The 18,803-nt window shown below is 34.4% G+C and overlaps 2 protein-coding genes across 7 annotated transcripts; one reads left to right on the forward strand and one right to left on the reverse strand.

Annotated features, from left to right (window-relative positions):
- Nucleotides 1-138: 138 nt before the first annotated feature.
- eRF3 (eukaryotic translation release factor 3) lies at nt 139-10,851 on the forward strand. Of its 3 annotated transcripts, none has more exons than XM_028311921.1 (12): nt 139-512; nt 1,385-1,620; nt 2,495-2,600; nt 2,697-2,843; nt 2,997-3,142; nt 3,241-3,395; nt 3,698-3,815; nt 3,917-4,120; nt 4,204-4,362; nt 4,527-4,631; nt 4,838-5,006; nt 9,379-10,851. In XM_028311921.1, exons 1-12 carry the CDS (start codon nt 275-277, stop codon nt 9,420-9,422), a joined length of 1,827 nt encoding a protein of 608 aa, XP_028167722.1. In that variant the 5' UTR covers nt 139-274; the 3' UTR covers nt 9,423-10,851. The 3 variants fall into 3 exon arrangements, with proteins under 3 accessions (XP_028167722.1, XP_028167723.1, XP_028167724.1); XM_028311922.1 differs by having other exon boundaries at nt 139-335; XM_028311923.1 differs by lacking the exon at nt 139-512 and adding an exon at nt 721-811.
- Nucleotides 10,852-15,352: 4,501 nt separating this feature from the next.
- On the reverse strand, nt 15,353-17,477 carry SCCRO3 (defective in cullin neddylation 1 domain containing SCCRO3). Of its 4 annotated transcripts, none has more exons than XM_028311914.1 (3): nt 17,277-17,477; nt 16,828-17,060; nt 15,353-16,728 (listed from the first exon to the last, which is right to left on the reverse strand). In XM_028311914.1, exons 2-3 carry the CDS (start codon nt 16,898-16,900, stop codon nt 15,821-15,823), a joined length of 981 nt encoding a protein of 326 aa, XP_028167715.1. In that variant the 5' UTR covers nt 16,901-17,060; nt 17,277-17,477; the 3' UTR covers nt 15,353-15,820. The 4 variants fall into 4 exon arrangements, with proteins under 4 accessions (XP_028167715.1, XP_028167714.1, XP_028167716.1 ...); XM_028311913.1 differs by having other exon boundaries at nt 17,273-17,477; XM_028311915.1 differs by lacking the exon at nt 17,277-17,477 and adding an exon at nt 17,145-17,261.
- Between the last annotated feature and the right edge of the window lie 1,326 nt (nt 17,478-18,803).

An 18,803-nucleotide genomic window follows, 5' to 3' on the forward strand; every position in this document is an offset into this window, starting at 1 on the left:
AATTGGTTTTAAACAACATTTTCGAAACTAAGCATTATGCAAATAAAGTATTTTATTTTCAAATAGATTTAATTCATTTGCAAACTGTTTTAAAATAACATATCAAATAAAAGAAACTGAATTTGTTTGATTAGACATATTTGGCAAATTGCCATGAACTTCCGGTTTAAGATAAAGACACACGCGGATCTATCGTGAAAAGAACGCGAATAATTATAAAATTAACGGGGATAGGGAAACCAATTAACTAATTTTACATTGTCAGTTTACAATAATGTCCAATAACGGTGCTCCGGACTCTTGGGAAAGTCAAGCGGATGTTATAGGTGAACAAGGTGCAAAAGATTCCAATGATGTGTCTACTAAATTTTCCACGTTGAACGTCAACGCCGTGGAGTTCGTGCCTTCTTTTTGTAAGCCTTCTCAGGCTAACGACGATACGGATTCTCCTTCTTCACCACAAAAATCTGATAGTGGTTCTACTAATTCTTCTGGGAGTCCCGTGTTGAATGGTGAGTACTCTTGTCACTAACTGCTCTAAAGCTCTATTTCTCTAAATTTTGTTTAAAATTATGAGTATATTTTTGCTGTGTAATTCATTTAAAAGTTACGAACATTCGCCGACTACATAACAATAGGTTCGATGACTTTATTTTTTTTCCGAATCCAGTTCTAACGGGTTATGTCGAGACACGCGGCCCGCTACACTATACATAGATACTTCTCATTAATGGCTCTAACTTTCTCTACATGCACTCTCTTTAGAAGCTTAAGCTCTCAGTGTAATTCCGAAAAATATACAAAATGAAAGGTTAGTAGTTAATTTAATTGTTATTTATTTATCTACAACCTTTATTTAACTTTGTTGATGTGGATTGTTCTACTTTTTTGAAAGTTAAACTTTAGTGTTATTTATAGTAATTAACAAATGTTAGTGGTATTTTAGGTGCTAACCTATTTACTTATGTATGTTTTGCATTACAAAACAAGGTTTCTCCTAAATTAAATTTGCATTTTTGCATTTTCAAAAAAAAGTTAGGTTATGAATTTATTTGGCCTCACATAACTTCAAATATTTGATTTTAAATGTGTATTTAATGCTTTCTTACTTATTGATATGAATGCAATAAGTTCTGTCAAACATAGTCATGACTCAAATGTTTTTGCCACTAACAAATTGCTCATAATGTCTTTGTTGAGTACACAGTAAAAATATACATAAATTTATGAAATATTTTCCTTTCTTGTACACAAGAAACTTGTTAGAGAATGGGTTTTTGACATTTGTACTCAGTTTTTACCTTTTACTTTTTGTTGAAGTCATCTAGTGTCAAAATATCTGCTTGTATTAACACAGTCTAACGTCTGTGATTGAAATAATCAGGATGCGGAGATGGTGGCGGAGAGAGTGGAGACGGAGGAGCTGCCTCGGCCTCCCCGCGCGTGGAAGAGCCTCCGCCCGTGCCACCCGCCGCGCCCGCCGCCGCGACCGCCGCCGCGGCGCTGCCCATCCCTGCCGACGTTTCACCCACTGCTGATAGCTGGGAAGCAGAAGCTGATGACCCACTCCTTACGCCCGAAGACAACAATGAACCTGATGAAGAAGAATTAGAGCAACAGGTTCAAAACCCTGTAATTGCATGTCCCACTGTTGGCTGTCCCTGACGTTCCATCCATCGTCTCAGCGCGTAAATGTCCGCTGCAGAACACGGCTCCCCACCCCATTGAACTCCAGTGGGAACCATCCGTAGCAGTCTGCATCAATTACTATTAGTTTTCATTTGTTTTTATGTTATGAAGTGTATACTGTGATATGGTTTAGGAAAGACATTTCCTTCACTTGACACACTATATGACATAGCATGTTTAATATTCATCATAACATTGTTTTATTGTCAATGATAACACCTCATTGATAATTTTGGTTATTCTAATTTGTGTTTAGCTATTTGAAATAACAGTTTGCAGTTTTCATCCTTAGAACCACATCCATACATTTAACTAATATAATTTTATTAACTATGTGACTACTCTTTTTGTATAGTTTAATATAAAGGTTGTTGTTTATTATTGTGTAATAAGTAAACTTTGCACTAATAAAATTTTGCTTGCTAATTTTTTGCACTTACATACATTCCACAATCATTTAATACTTTTTGTACATTTATTTCTTCTTTCTTAGATGGCAATTAGTCAGCTTAATCACACAGTTTTATATTAGTTAATGATATAAGACATTTAAAATTATGTACTAGTTTTGCTGGTCATTTAACTAGTTAATGCTAAGATCAATTCACCATTAGACTTTCATTAGTGATTTTGATTCGTCAAAATTGCGAAAAAAATATTGTTCAAGTTAGGAATGCAGGGAAGTCATTCCTATCTTGTACCAAAATCAAATCTTACATGGTCTACAGGCACAAGAATATAAGGCCATGTTGGGCTGTTTGTTGATTGATGATGTTTTATTAAACTTTCTTAATTAACATTTCAGGAGGATGGCGAAACTACGAAAAAAATCCCCAAGAAAAAGCCACCGCGAGTTGAAGATACAAGGAGCAAAAAAGAACATGTTAATGTTGTATTCATTGGACACGTAGGCAAGTAGTGATTTTTGCATTTAATATATTTTGTAAAGTATCTACCATTTAAATTTAAATTATAGCCTATAACAAACAATGTCTTTATATTTTTAGATGCGGGTAAATCTACGATTGGAGGGCAAATTATGTCATTGACTGGCATGGTGGACAAACGAACACTAGAAAAGTATGAAAGAGAAGCACGAGAGAAATCAAGAGAATCCTGGTACTTGTCTTGGGCACTTGACACTAACCAAGAAGGTATGTAAATACATATGTCAATATTTTTAAATATTTATTATGGTTTATTGTCAATATTGATGTAACTTATATGTTATGGAAATCTTTGGGGGAGGCCTTTGTCCAGTACTACTGGACCAGTAGTACTGATGTAACATTTTAAAAAATCTTCAGAACGTGACAAGGGGAAAACTGTGGAAGTGGGGAGAGCCTATTTCGAGACTGAAAAGAAGCATTTTACAATTCTTGATGCCCCTGGGCACAAGAGTTTTGTACCAAACATGATTGGCGGTGCAGCGCAAGCAGATCTGGCAGTACTGGTATGTGAATAATAATTATATCTTTTTAGCTTGTTTTGTTCTTATTTTATACCTGTTAATTATTAGCATTTGTTTAATGTGTATGTTATATTTTATAGGTAATATCTGCACGTAAAGGAGAATTTGAAACCGGTTTTGACAGAGGGGGACAAACGAGAGAGCATGCAATGTTAGCAAAAACCGCAGGTGTCAAACATTTAGTTGCACTAGTCAACAAGATGGATGACCCAACCGTAAATTGGGATGAGAAAAGGTAACTTTTTTATCATATTATGCAAACAAGCACATGATAAAACTACATGTATTATTAATCATTATATAAGAAGTATGTTGTTAGTGTTGTTACCAAGTAGAATTTACATAAACATATTTCGTATTATCGCTCGGCTCACGGCTTACATGTTTTTCGATTTGTCACATTACTGAGTCAAACCTACACATCGAATTGGTATTCTTATGTCAGCAAGCAATACTACTACTACTTACTCATATCCTGTTATAAATGTGCCACATAGTTAAAACATTTTTTTAATGTTTTATATTTTATTTTATCAGATACAATGAATGTCGAGACAAGATCCTGCCATACCTTAAAAAGCTGGGCTTTAATACAGCTAAAGATCTCTCCTTCCTGCCTGTGTCAGGACAAACTGGACAAGGATTATTGGAAAGGGTAAGCATTTTAGTGGAAATTTTTAACTTTGTTGTAATTGTGTATTCTTTTTATAGTGTTAAAATAACAGTTTTGTATAACATTTTTATTTATTTATTTAGGTGACTGAAGAGATATGTCCATGGTACCGAGGACCTTCCTTCATTCAGTTGATTGATGAATTGCCTTCACTTAACCGTAAAATGGATGGGCCATTCATCATGCCAGTGGTCGATAAGTACAAGGACATGGGCACAGTCCTGATGGGAAAAGTTGAAGCAGGAACCACACGCAAAGGCAGTACTCTGTTCCTCATGCCAAACAGGGTAAAATAATAATTTTAATAGTTTTACTCAGTTAAATACTACAAAATTATGTTTATTATATACTTTATATGGTAACTTTTCAGGTCCAAGTAACTGTTGACCAGCTTTGGTCCGATGACATTGAGGTAACATCCATCGGTCCTGGTGAAAATGTTAAAGTCAAACTCAAAGGAATTGAGGAAGAAGATGTGTCTCCCGGTTTTGTCCTCTGTGATATTGCAGAACCTATTACAACTGGAAGAGTAAGTATATTGAATGCGATAATTTTTATTTAAAATGTTGATGTAAAGTAAATAGTACATATTTACATTAACATTTTAAATTAATAAAATTGAGCTTGATTGTGAGTAAACACCTGCGGGACAATTTAACTAAAAGGCTAACCTATTGTTCTTTCTTTTTACAGTGCTTTGATGCTCAAGTTGTTATATTGGAGCATAAATCCATTATATGTGCTGGCTACTCAGCTGTGATGCACATACATTGTGCTGCTGAAGAAGTTACAGTCAAGGTAATAATGCGATTAGTATCCATAGTTCATGTTCACTATCATCTTCAAATCAGTAGCCCAACATACTGAGGTATGGGAGCGGCACGAAAGGGGGTTTTTGTAAAGTCAACCGTCAGCGTCATGATTATGTCATGTCACCTCAGGCATTGACTGAGTTGAACGCTAGTAGACTTAAATAATATTGTAACCCATTTTGTAATTTGCAGGCATTAATTTGTTTGGTTGACAAGAAGACTGGCGAAAAATCGAAAACAAGACCACGTTTTGTGAAACAAGATCAAGTAGCCATAATGAGGATAGAATGCGCTGGCGTCATCTGCTTAGAACCATTCAAGAAGTTTGCTCAAATGGGCAGATTCACACTAAGAGACGAGAGTAAGTATATTATTTATTACATTATCCTTCAAGTCGTTAATAAATCGTCAACCTATTTTATATTGATTCAACATCCTCGTTTTAGGTATTAACTCGTTTCTGACAGGTTTTTAATAATATTATTTCCAGACTAGCTTTCCGCCCGCGGCTTCGCCCGTGTGGAATTTTGTCTGTCACAGAAAAACTTTATCTCGCGCGTCCCTCTTTCAAATACCGGGATAAGAACTATTCTATGTCCTTTCCCGGGACTCACTATCTCTATGCCAAATTTCATCAAAATCGGTTCAGTGGTTTAGGCGTGAAAGCAAGACAGACAGAGTTACTTTCGCATTTATAATATTAGTTTAGTATAGTATACAGGGTGTTTGGCGGAAGGTTAGACAAACTTCGTGGGTGTTAAAAATAAAAACAAACATATTATGAATTAAAAAAAAAGTAGCTCACTTAGAGTCAAATGGGCGAACTTGTATTCTTAACCTTTAACTATGGACGTGAAAAAATAATCACACGTCCATGGACGTCGGGTCTCACAGACCCCTATCTAACATTCTTCTTATTTTCATATCTGAATCAATTTGAATTTATTAAAGAGTTGATATACAGGGTGTTACTTTGCATTCTTGCCATATTTACAGAGGTTACTATATTACTGATACTGAACACAAATCCGTAAAAAAATAATGCCCGAAAAAAATTTTTTTTAATCTTGAGTATTTTATTTTATCGACAATCTGTTTAACACACCACTAATTATCGTAACGCATGCACATCACTTGTTTGCGATGGCGATGGAGACTTTTTTACTTTTTATTGTATTTTTAAATATCTATTGCAATCTATTGTCTTTAAAATGTCTTTTTGACACTTGTAAAAAACTGAAAAATCCATCAAACACAAATCACGTTAAAAATAATACAAAAATGACTGAAGTGTATTCAAACAACGAATAATTTAATCAAAATGGTGCTTGGAGTGTCTGCAAGACGTCTTAGACGAAATGCTTGATGACGTACCCTTAGTGTTACACCAAATGCTCTACTACCAGCAGGATGGTGCTCCCCCACAATAAGGACGTCAAGTGCGCGAATAATACATTTGGTGAACAGTGTATTGGACGAGGGGCCCAGTAGCTTGGCCACCACGATCCTCGGACCTGACACCAATGGATTTTTGGAGTGACTTGAAACGACTGGTATGCGCAAAAGAGATAAACAGTGTAAACGCGTTACATGTAGGGAATGCAAAACCGGTTAATCGGAAACCGAAAAATCGGAAAAACCGCCCTTTTTCGACAAATTCTAAAACCGGTTTTAAAAATCGAAACCCGGATTTAAATCGGTTTTTCTATCTGTATACATGTAACAAATTCCATAAATAAGCAACATCATTTTATTATAATATAACCTGGGTATTTTGATATTTGACGAATATTTGGTTATTTTACAATTTATAACTTGGCAACATTGTCACTTGGTTACTCCGTCGTTTACCTTTAAACGGGGAATCCCCGGTGGTTGGTGATTATTGCAGTGAATAATTAACCTATGTGTGAGTGAATTGAACAGTTTTTATTTCTGAATTGTTTTGAACATTGAATCTCATTTATTTGCGATATCTGCAGAAGCTTATTACTGTAATACTTAGTGTATTGAAATTTGACAAAAATACCACCTAACGTTCACAAATAAAGCTTTTTACATTTTATTCTACTTTTTAATTTAAGATATTGCTTAAAATATCAATCGTAATCACCTAACGTTCACAAATAAAGCTTTTTACATTTTATTCTACTTTTTAATTTAAGATATTGCTTATATCAATAGTAATTGTAAGCAAGTACGTTTTTGATGTAGGTAGGTACATTACGTACATGGTGGTAATTAACAAAATACTAAACCGACAGAGTAATGAATTATTTTTAAAAACGTATTCGTTGACAATTATTACGTACAATGGAGATAAACTACCACCCCTTGAGTTAAATTTAGCTTATACATTATGCATTATGTGCCTATAATGCCTAATGAATAAGCTAAATTTATCAAAACTGTTATAACCCTCTCTTAAATAATGTAATCTAACCAATGATATTATATAAAAACAAAAGCAGATATGTTATAAGCGCTCGCGCTGTGAATACTCAAATACGTCCCAATTGGGACGTCTTGTGTTTAGTCTTCGTGTGGCCTGCGTCGTGCGCAATCGCGTGCGTACCACACCGTAAGTTCCTGTTCTTACCAAAATAAATAAAAAATGCCATCGTGTGTGTTTCGAAAGTGTACCAATTATGACTCTAAAGTAAACAAAATACAAGGGATCTCTTACCACATGTGATTATGCAAAATTATTTAGTATTTATATTTTCAATTATTTATGCAAACAATGAAGACGCCATGCGCCATGTTCAAGTTAAGAAAGAGAAAGCGATCTTGTTTTGACGTTAGAGCGAAAAGGATGCGTGCGCTGCGGACATAGATTAATTAGTGCAGAATCGTTAAAACTATAGCTATCTCTTTCATTTGCGTGCTATTTCGTATGTTTTGTTTCACTTATCAGTTACATTTGTCAATGTGTGCGATTTGGAATAGCTCGGCACGGATTCAAATCGTAATTTCTATGAACGTAACATATCTATAGTTCTTTAATATCATTGAATCTAACACAAAACGGACAGGACGTAACTAATCGCTGTATGTAACTACTAGTTGATTAAAAAAAAAATAGAACGATAATAACCGATTAAAAACCGAAAACCGGTTTTTTTTCTTGAAAACCGAAAAAAAAATCGGTTTTTGATAAACTTTCGGTTTTACATACCCTAGTTACATGAAAGGATTGTTTTAGTGCAACTGTGATTCAAAACGTTTATGTGTTGCGAAAACTAAAGCGAAAAACCTACGCTTCGCCGTGCTAGACTGTGCCTTCATCAGAACGGAGGACACTTAAAACACTTGCTTCGCAGTACGTAAACTTTGTAAGTAGGAACTTATAAATAAATAATTAATTGTGAATAAGGTGATTTCATTTCATACTTAATTTATTAATTTGTAAAAATAGGGTACAATGTTGTAAATAAATTGAAACCCTATTAATTATTACGTATTTTTGACGGTCCTAAGCCCGTAAAGTAGAAAGGAAAATCTGAAATCAACTGAAGAGTATTTTAAAATAGTTATTATGACTGGATAAAAAGGCTGGTACCCAGAGCCATAAAATTAAGAACTAGGCCACGCCCACTAGGTTTATTCCACTTGCACCTGTAGAACGTGCGAGACAAAATTGGTTTATTCCAATTTGTACTGAAAAACCAAATTTACTAAAATCTTAGTGTACTTTCTTTATGGGAGTCTCTTGTTTATCTTAAATAATAGGTATTGTTCCCTACTTTTATCTCTGTGAATATGGCAAGAATGCAAAGTAACACGGTGTATATATTAAAACTATTAATAAAGGATTTAGTAGAAAATGTAATCAAATTTTAACCATCATTTAATTATTTTTTTGCAAATTTAAAAAACTTAGATATTTTTCAGAGTAAATTGACTTGCCATCACATATAGGCTCCTTGATTACAGTCGATCATTAATAAATGAAAGTAATATTTTTTTCTTTGCTAATTAATAATCATGTAACATAAAAACATGAACAGAATTTCTGAAGGACATAAAATAAAATTTTTGACAAGGGTTAAAGTTACTAAACTTATACACAGTGGCCTAGAACACTAAAGACAAATTATTTCCACAGGCATGTGTTATCTTTCTTTGAAAACTTAAGTAGGCAAAATGTAGGTACATCATTCAGAATCGGAATCTGCAGCAATGGTGAATTCTAAGACATCTAAACTCAAAAGCAGAATAGTATACAATTAATACCTTACTCCTGAAATGTTCTTTAGATAGTTGGGCTAATAACATAGCTGATGTACTCAGATACTTTCTGCCACTATGTATTCTTAAACTAGAATAATTTACTTAAGATTATAATAATAAAATATAAAAAAATTATAGTTGACAAGTCACATCCATACAAGACGTTTGTATGGAAATTATAGTCATCGGGTCTCCCAGACCCGGACAAAATTTTAAATGATTATTACTCACGTAGTAAGTGCCAGAAGACGCGATTCTATGCCTCCTCGGTCCAAACACAGTTAAAACTGAAGCTACTGAGATGGTCGAGAGCAACACGTGGCGGGAAGGTGTTTAAACCAAGAAATCGGAAAGGGGGGTGGGCCTCTGAGACCCGATGTCCATAGTTAAAGGTTAAAATAACCTTACCTATACACCCACGAAGTTTGTCTAACCTTCCGCCAAACACCCTGTATACATATTGCTTTCATTATCATAACCAAAAAATGTTTTTGTTTCAGATAAAACAATCGCAATTGGCAAAGTCCTAAAAGTGGTCGAGTAAATTGGCACTATAACTGTAATTTAGCTAGGATAGGCCTTTCCAAACCTATATCAGTCGAGAGTGCATGTAATATGTAATCCTGATTTTTGGGATCATCACGTGAGAGCTCGAGTGTAATGCTTCAATACCACAAGAAAAAGTTGTTTGCAATTTAATAAAATAGAACAGCTAGTCCTCCGGGAAAATAAATAAATATTTTATACAGCCACTGCCATGGAACAAAATACGCTAAAATTACACGACGCGACGCGACGCTCTAAATACTTCTACACTGTCTCAATTTACGCCACATTTCAGTAATTGCAATATTATCTGTGTACCTGTTATGATGTTAAAATGTGTAAAGCGTCGAGTAGTTTTGCTTTTTTACAGTAAAATGTGCTTCTTTATTGCCTTGAATTATATTTTGGCCAAGAATTATTGTATAAAGATCGTAATATATTTTACATCAATGTTTTGTTCTATTTTACTCAAAAAGCACGGTGGGCGATGGGTAAGGCTCTCATATAATTATTTGTTGTTAGGGAGATCATCCACTTAGCGCTAGTGTGGGTAGCGAGCCTAATATAATTTAATGGATATTATATTATAATATAGCTTTCGTGTTTATCGCTACTCACGACATTCACTAAGAATATATTCAAATAAGATAGATGGTCATCCTAACAATAGGCTATTGATTATAATTTCATATTATAATGGTTATAGTACTGGTTACTATTTGTAAAGCGAAAATTATGTATTTTTCTTTATTTTAGTTTGGTATTATTATAATACATACAGTACACAGATTTTAAAATATATGTATTTTGTGTTTCAGTTGCCAACTGAAATTATTTTTAAATTTAGTTCAAATTGGTTTCGGTAAATGCTATTCACAAAGCGAGTGTATGCCTAGCAAGACTCCATCTTTCTCATTGTTCCTCCGACTATAAGATGGTAAATATCCCTGTGGATATAATTAGCCAAGTTTCTATTGTTTTAGTTATTTGTAATAAATAATACTTAAAACTTAAGTTTTGTTTACATATTTTAACAAAATTTACATACAAATAATATGTTGTTAAATATTTTTGATCAATAATGGTTTTCGCGATTGAAGGATCCGCCAGATGGCGATACGTGGACGCGGGGTCCAGATGCTGCGTGATTGGTTATTTTTGACATAACATTGACAGATATGTCAAAATCCACCAATCACGCAGCGGTCGGACCCACGTCCGCGTCCCGCCATCTGGCGGATTTTTCAATCGCGAAAACCCACATTGACATGGTCTCGCTAGACATACCCTCATACGTTTACTTTCTTTATCTGCAATATTTTTATTCATAATTATAATAAATAGATTTAATTTATTATTTGCTTTTACTAACCGATTTCAAAAGAAATTGGGCTGCAGTTTTTTAGCAGATGAAAACAATATTTTTTGTAAAACTTATTCCCCTAAAGCTTCTTACTTGTCAAGTATTATCGTAGGATCAATGAGAGTACTTATGAAAAAAAGATGGTTTGTATCACAAACGTTAATTCTTATAACTTCGGGCTCAACATCCGAATTGTTATAGTAAATGTATATTATGGATTTATAAATTTTCAGCTTTTTTAATGTAATCAGATTTTCGTCTAGTGGCGACTGTATATTATTATCGATATTTTGTGTATATCAGTGGACAAATAGCGAGGCGTGCGTAGCCCCGAGTCGGTCCACCGCGAGGGGGCCGCGGCCGCCGCGCTCTAGTGCCTTGTGTCGGCGCGGCCGGCCGCCACGCCGCCTCGCGCCAAGACACCGGAAGAGCATTGGCAGGCTGCAAGTATATTATTTTGTTTAAAATAAAATAAAATTTTATTAATACTATTGTTGTTTTATTGCTTTGAACAGCAAGGTTCCTTGCCGCTTATGGCACATCATAATACATTATTTTGTACTTGCTTATTTTACAGTGTGTCCGGTCACCAGTGTCCGACCCGTTAGGGCGCAGTAAAATCCACTGGAATAAAACATTTTATCCCTACTATTAAAGAATTACAGCTATCCCTTAACATTTTTAAAGTAATTAACTTTTTTTTTCTAACATACAAATACTAGGATGTAACCTAATAGATAAATCCGTAGGACAAAGTATGTATGTAAAATAACTGGTTCTTCTTTGCTGTTATACATTTTTCCCATCAAATCATCATAACAGACTATTTTGTCATTATGGATACCATGTCCCCTGTAGTAACCAATATTATCGGGACAATGAAGGAACAAATTCTACACTCAAGTAAACCGATATGGTCACCCTACTCAACGTTTTCCTTATGGATTGTAAAAAAGAGACCCTATCTTTTATAATATAACACACGACGATTGGTTCGTCAAATTTTAGTACAACATTTTTCACAATTTCTGATGTAGGTAACTAGGTCTTCTACCTATGAGTTTGGGTTTATGAAACATAGGTAGGTAGTTCAAGATAAGGATCACTCAGTTGGGACGATCGAGAAAAAACAAGATTTTCATTTTCTCTTAAACCAGTAGGATGTCAATCTTCTTTCTTTCACAGATTTTCCCAGAAGCATAATTTGTAATAAACATGATGTTTCATACTTGTTCACTTAGATTATAAAGCCTTTATTAATCTAAGCTTTTTCAGTATAAGGTGGTGTTTTAAAAGATCACTCAATAGAACATAGTGCATTCTGAGTGATCCATATCATAAACCGTTCTAAATCTTATAGGTAGAGGTATGTGGCTTTGAATCGAATCAAAAAAATTTGTTTAGCAGCTTTCAGATTCTTTACAATTAATTCAAACGCAAATTATAAACACATCTGGGATACGCGTTATGGCTTATTCAGTTATTCTTCAGGTGTCCAGATTGAGTGATCCAGTTAATAAGTTCTAGCTTTCTTTTTTTAGGTTTCGCATATTTAATACCTAACCATGAAGTTTTCACAGTTATTTCCTAAATCCTCTCAAAATGACATTGGGAACTTTTTGCCCCACTTTTCGAAAAGTAGCGGATACAAACGAAACCTATCACAGATGATACATACTAATATCCAATGAATTTCCGTGCATTTTTTTTCTCTCTTATATGGGAATATTGAGAAAATGAAGTTTTAATGTTTTATTTTATTTTACATTTAGGTAACATTTTTGACGACCTCCGTGGCGGAGAGCCGCACTGGCCGCACACACCGGTTTTCAAGGTGTGCCGGGCCAATCCTGAGGTCCCGGGTTCGATTCCCGGCCGGGACAATATAGAAAACGATCTTTTCACATTGTCTCTGGTTTGGGTGTGTTGTGGTTCGTCGTTCCCGATTTCCATAACACAAAATATGCCTTAGCTACTTATTTTGGGTTGGAGTAATACAGTGTGTCCGGGCTTGTAGTGATCAAACTTTAATGGCGTAATCTATGGACAATTTTATCGATGAAAATACTTCAAATTTGGGGCTTGACGCATTTGTCGCAAAATTACGAGGATTTAAGTTTTTAATTTTTAGTTTTCACCTCTTCCTTCAAAAACAAGTGAAAACGTGGGTAACTTAACATTAATAAGCAAATATTTGATATCATGCGATAGTCAATAAAATTATCTATTAGTAGAAGTAGAAAACGGACACAAGTTTCATACATTTTATGGAAGTAAGAATGGATTGAATTAGAAAAAGACATGATTTTTTTCACTTCTTTTTCAGTTATTTTCCAACACAAGTAAAACCAGGTCATTAAAGTATGTTTTATTTGCATTGTATTATTAGTATTTGAGCTATTCTACAAAAGGAATGTAAATTTATTAGTCTACGTCTATTAGTTTCGACGTAATTGTTGAACAAAGATACCCCTTCCCAGCCGGTTCCATAGTGCTGCTAACATGTGAAAATGCACTGCCTGAAAGAATCACACAACCTATTCCGACGCGCTATGGAACCGGCTGGGAAGGGGTATCTTTGTTTAACTATTAAATCAAAACTAATAGACGTAGACTAATACATTTACATTCGTTCTGTAGAATAGCTCAAATACTAATAATACAATGCAAATAAAACATACTTTAATGACCTGGTTTTTCTTGTGTTGGAAAATAACTGAAAAAGAAGTGAAAGAAAACATGTCTTTTTCTAATTCAATCCATTCTTACTTCCATAAAATGTACGAAACTTGTGTCCATTTTCTACCGCTACTAATAGATAATTTTATTGACTATCGCATGATATCAAATATTTGCTTATTAATGTTAAGTTACCCACGTTTTCACTTGTTTTTGAAGGAAGAGGTGAAAACTAAAAATTAAAAACTTAGATCCTCGTAATTTTGCGACAAATGGGTCAAGCCTCAAATTTGAAGTATTTTCATCGATAAAATTGTCCATAGATTACGCCATTAAAGTTTGATCACTACAAGCCCGGACACACTGTATATGAGATGTTGTCTAATATTAATTTAAGTATTTATAATATTTTATTTATTTATATTATTTTATTTATATTTTTTATTTATTTATATTATTTTATTTATATTTTTTATTTATTTATATTATTTTATTTACTTTTATTGGTTACTCTGCAATGCCAAACAACATAACATGTAAAAATATCAAATCATTTTAGACAAATATATTTTCAACCTAGACTCGTCATATCTCAGAATTCCCATATCTCACAACATAGCGCTTTAAGTGAATATACTACCTACAAATATAAAGCTTTGAAATAAAATACGTTTCATCTTTGTCCGCCATGGGGCATTTTCTCATATTAAAGTTCCCAATGTCCTTTGGTTGTGGTTGGATGAGTGTTGAAAAGATCACTCAGTCCACCAGCGTTGCCAGTTTTTTTTTTTGCCAAGTCGGGACTTTGGTACTTTTTGAGTGAAAATAACGGGATTCTTCCGTCAGAAGCGGGACATAGTAATAATACGTATATATCTAATCAAAGGTTTTCAAATTTATCTTTTTAATTAGGGTTTTCGCGATTGAAAAATCCGCCAGATGGCAATACGTAGACGCGAGGTCCAAATGCTGCATGATTGGTGGATTTTGCGACATATCTGTCAATGTCATGTCAAAAATAACCAATCATGCCACAATCATGCAGCATTTGGACCTCACGTCTACGTATTGCCATCTGGCGGATTTTTCAATTGCGAAAACCCTCATTGACTTAAAATTACGTTTACGTGACAATAGATAGCAAAAGTAGCCATAGAAAATGTATTATAACAAAAAAAAAATATTTTAAACTACGTACCTACGGTCGAGTTCTCTCCGAAAAGCGTGACAGAGCCTGTCCCGCGCGGGACATTTAAATTTGATTTAAAAATCGGGACGTCTGGCAACGCTGGTCTACACCAGCGTTGCCAGTTTTTTTTTTCGCCAAGTCGGGACTTTGGTACTTTTTGAGTGAAAATAGCGGGATTCTTCCGTCAAAAGCGGGACAAAGTAAAAAAAACGTATATAATCAAAGGTTTTCAAATATTTATCTTTTTATTTGACTTAAAATTACGTTTACGTGACAATAGATAGCAAAAGTAGCCATAGAAAATGTATTTCAACAAAAAAATTATATTTTAAATCAGATTTACTCTATCGTTAAATTCGCCTTTAGAATAAAAAAAGAAAAAAATTAAAAAAGTTTTATTTTTTTAGAATAATATGGCGTTTCAAACAATAGTCTGGTGAAGTGAGTGTCTCTCTCCGAAAAGCGGGACAGAGCCTGTCCCGCGCGGGACATTTAAATTTGATTTAAAAATCGGGACGTCCCGCCAAAATCGGGACGTCTGGCAACGCTGGTCTACACCCACATGTTCTATTCTTGGGTAGGTACTTTATAAACAAGGAATATGAAGGTAGTCATACTCAGGACCGAAACTGCCACGGAGAGCTGTATTGGCCGCCTCTACAATCGGCGTCGACTACGATTGAAATGAAAGCTTCTCTTTGATTAAATCTATTATTATTATTCATCAAAAAAATTGTGCAATCTAGGCAACCTTGAATGGCACCAAAAATTGAATTCACAAAAGAAAATAAATATGTACTGGTAACCAAGTCAAGCAACCTAGATTTAATGGGTACAGATTTCGAATACATATTAATATATACAGATTTTGGCTAATTCCATATCTGGAATGTTGTACAAGTACATAAAGTATGAATTAAGTCTAAGTCTACACATAATTTCACAAATATTAAATTTATAATTATAACCTTATGTACATTTAACTTTGTTTGAATCTCATTAGTATATTTTATGATACATCTGCATTTTGAACCACATTCCTATATTACACTCATTCTTCATTCAGTAGTGAGATACAGAATAAATGTTTTCAAACACTCCACACAATTATCAGTCTCAATGTCCTTAAGTACCTACACAGCTAAAATTTGGCAAATATAAGAGCTCAATCCTGTATCTTGATGTCACTTTTTGTAACATTCTGGTTCATCTGATCATTTTCATATTCCACAAAATCATCAAAAAGGCTTGGCCAAGCCTCGGTGTCATCATAAGTGCCAAGATCTTCTCCAACAAACTCACTAAAGTTTAAAAACATATACCAAGTGTCTTTGGGAATGCCTCGGATGTGAGTATTTTTCTCCAGATAACTCAGCCACTTATCTAATACTGGTGGTTCATTGTTTGTGAAGACTAGACGCCACAAGAGTACTGCTATATCTGTTGGCAGTATTCTTTGACCAGTACTTACATCTAAACCAAATTTAAATGTGAATCTATACAAATCTTTAAAACTTTCAGAATCTCTATTTAATCCACAAGTAATTTCATTCAACTTGAGCTGAATACCTTTAATAGAATCAGTTTTCATGTTTTTAAGGCCTTGTACAAACTCCGATTTTGTGAATCTGCACATTTGACTAGCATTTAACTTCCATGCAAGCACCAAAACTTTGAAATCATCAGGGTTCAGTTGTAAATCATTGCAAAGATTCTCTATTCCTTCTGCTAAAATAGCATCTTCTAATGAATCTTTATATTGGTCAAATAGTTGATTAATTTTATATTCAGAAATTCGTGGTTCACTTGTTCCTAATGATGACATAGTTCGAGGTATTGATGGCAATTTTTGATAGAATGTTTTTTGCGACTTGTCAGGACAATACTGAGTTTTTTGAGGATGTACTTCTGGGCAGGGTTCCCCTACCGAAGCCAAAGTATTAGCATTCTGCAAATTAGTGTTGTTCCTGTAAATTATGCTGTTCTCATTATTATGAAGAAGTGGTTCTTCCTGAGGATAGTCCGATACCATGACAGCAGGCACTTGATGGGTAGTGACAATTTCTGTCATCTCTGAAAAGAAACAATAACATTATTTTATTGTACATATTATTAAAGGCTTTCTTATTATTCTTTCTTGGTAAAAAGGCACCAATTAATGTAAATACTTACCATCTTTATTTCTTTGAGATGTACTGTTATCAGCATTGGCTTGATTTTTGAAACAACTTAGACAATGGCCCATTGGACAAAATGTTTATGGCAATAGTCACAGGCATACAATTAATAACACAAAGATGATAACTCCAGTCGATCTTATTCAATTCTTTAAAATATGTACTATAAAACATAATGGTAAGACAGAGAGTTTTGTATAAGCTCCTTCAATAACTTTGTCATGAAATCTGCAAAAGTAAAAATATTGTGATAAATATTTGTAGCAAAAAGTTTAGTACTTTGGTATACATTTACAATAATTAAAAACTAACTCAAAATTCAGTCAAATTTCAGAAGTAAAATTTACTAATTCTGCAGCAGGTGTCCTTATCCTGACCTGATCAAGTTCGGAAGCACAGGTATTGTAAAAGACATCAATGATGATGAAGTAGGTACCTACCTACCTGAATTCATTCCCTTTACAACTTTATTAAGATCATAATAGCATTGCTTATGTTGATATTCAAAGCTTGCAGTAAATATGGAAAAGAGTGTATAAATGTTTTTCGATAGCAAGGATTGAACGTACAAATACTTTTACTACTAATTCACTATTTTTCACGAAAATATAGACCAAAGAGTAAAATGACTGACAGTTCTCTTTTTTTGACATCAAACAGACAGTAGAACTGTCAATCATTTTTTTTTCATTCCAAAGATAGCATAATATGGATGAACTATACTGAGCCCCGCTTACGGTAACTTTTAACGTTTCCAATCCAGACACGCTTCTCGATTCTGCGATACGATTGGTCGTTCAACAGCGTACGTCAGCTGTTTTGACCAATCGTATTGCAGAATCAGAAACGCGTCTGGATTGTAGACGTTAATAAAAGTTACCGTAATCGGGGCTCTGAACTGTAATAACTCACCGTAAGAATTTAATTCCTCTATGCACCCACCAAACCCGTGACATTGACAGGGGGGCGCCATTGTCAATCGTCTATACCTAATCGCTGGTTCCGACTTTTGTCTAAGGATTTTTGCCACGTTTGCCGCGTTGGAAACTATATATAGTTCCAAAATACTGAACTGTCCTATGTATGCATGACATTGACAGTGGGGCGCCACCGTCAATACCGGATCGCTGGTTCCGATTTTTGCCATGTTGGAAACCATATAGTTGAACGATGGTAGCGCCCCCCTGTCATTGAGTTTGGTGGGACAGTTCAGCGTGGGTCATCTTTTTACCCATTATCACCCATTCTGGTGGGTGAAAACAAAAATAGCGTTTTTTTAAAGTGAGAAGTGGTATTTGTTGCTAAGGGGGCGTTCTAGTGTTACGTAATGCAATCTGGGGGGAGAGGAGGTCTTGAAAAACGTTACAATGCGTTACAGTGGCGGAAGCGCGGTTCGATTTCAAGTTTTTAAGCAGAAGTACTTTGTAGTTGGTGTTGTTATTTGTAACTTTATACCGTAATGTCATCAAAGAGAGAGTTTGGCATCTTTGGCATCACCCCCCCCCCCCTCCATGTCCTTGCCATGATCACAAATTATTGTGTTCCTACTAAATTTCTTCTAAATCGGTTCAACGATTCTTGAAATAACTACATTTTATAAAATAATTGGTCACATCATCATAACGTGATCAATTTTACGATTTGGCCACGACATAAATGCATATTAGTGTTAAATTTGACTTATTACTTATTAATCAATAAACTTAAATGAGAAAAATTCAATAAAAATAAAGAAAAGATACCAATTGAAATAATTATAAAATTATTTGTTTTCACCCGGCGTAAACACCCACGGGTGGAATGAAACGGGTTTTTATTGGGTTTTTACCCTCATGTGGGTTTTTACCCGGGTGGAAACCCATCTCTAATTGGAACACACTAATAACCAATAGATATTTTATTTTACAATCATCTTAAAAAAATTAAAAAATAGCGAAAGAAAAACTGGAAAAACTATATAAATAATCAAAC

This window comes from Ostrinia furnacalis, unplaced genomic scaffold, assembly GCF_004193835.3.
Source record: "Ostrinia furnacalis isolate ACB-3 unplaced genomic scaffold, ASM419383v2 OfSCF3655, whole genome shotgun sequence".
Classification (NCBI taxonomy): domain Eukaryota; kingdom Metazoa; phylum Arthropoda; class Insecta; order Lepidoptera; family Crambidae; genus Ostrinia; species Ostrinia furnacalis.

Excerpts from the sequence above, each read along its gene's own strand:
- eRF3 (XM_028311921.1), top strand. The coding sequence starts at position 275 with ATGTCCAATAACGGTGCTCCGGACTCTTGGGAAAGTCAAGCGGATGTT. Across the intron at positions 4,632-4,837 it reads CTGAAGAAGTTACAGTCAAG|GCATTAATTTGTTTGGTTGA; the intron begins GTAATAATGCGA and ends TGTAATTTGCAG. Across the intron at positions 5,007-9,378 it reads ATTCACACTAAGAGACGAGA|ATAAAACAATCGCAATTGGC; the intron begins GTAAGTATATTA and ends TTTTTGTTTCAG.
- SCCRO3 (XM_028311914.1), bottom strand. The coding sequence starts at position 16,900 with ATGGGCCATTGTCTAAGTTGTTTCAAAAATCAAGCCAATGCTGATAAC. Across the intron at positions 16,729-16,827 it reads ATCTCAAAGAAATAAAGATG|AGATGACAGAAATTGTCACT; the intron begins GTAAGTATTTAC and ends GTTTCTTTTCAG.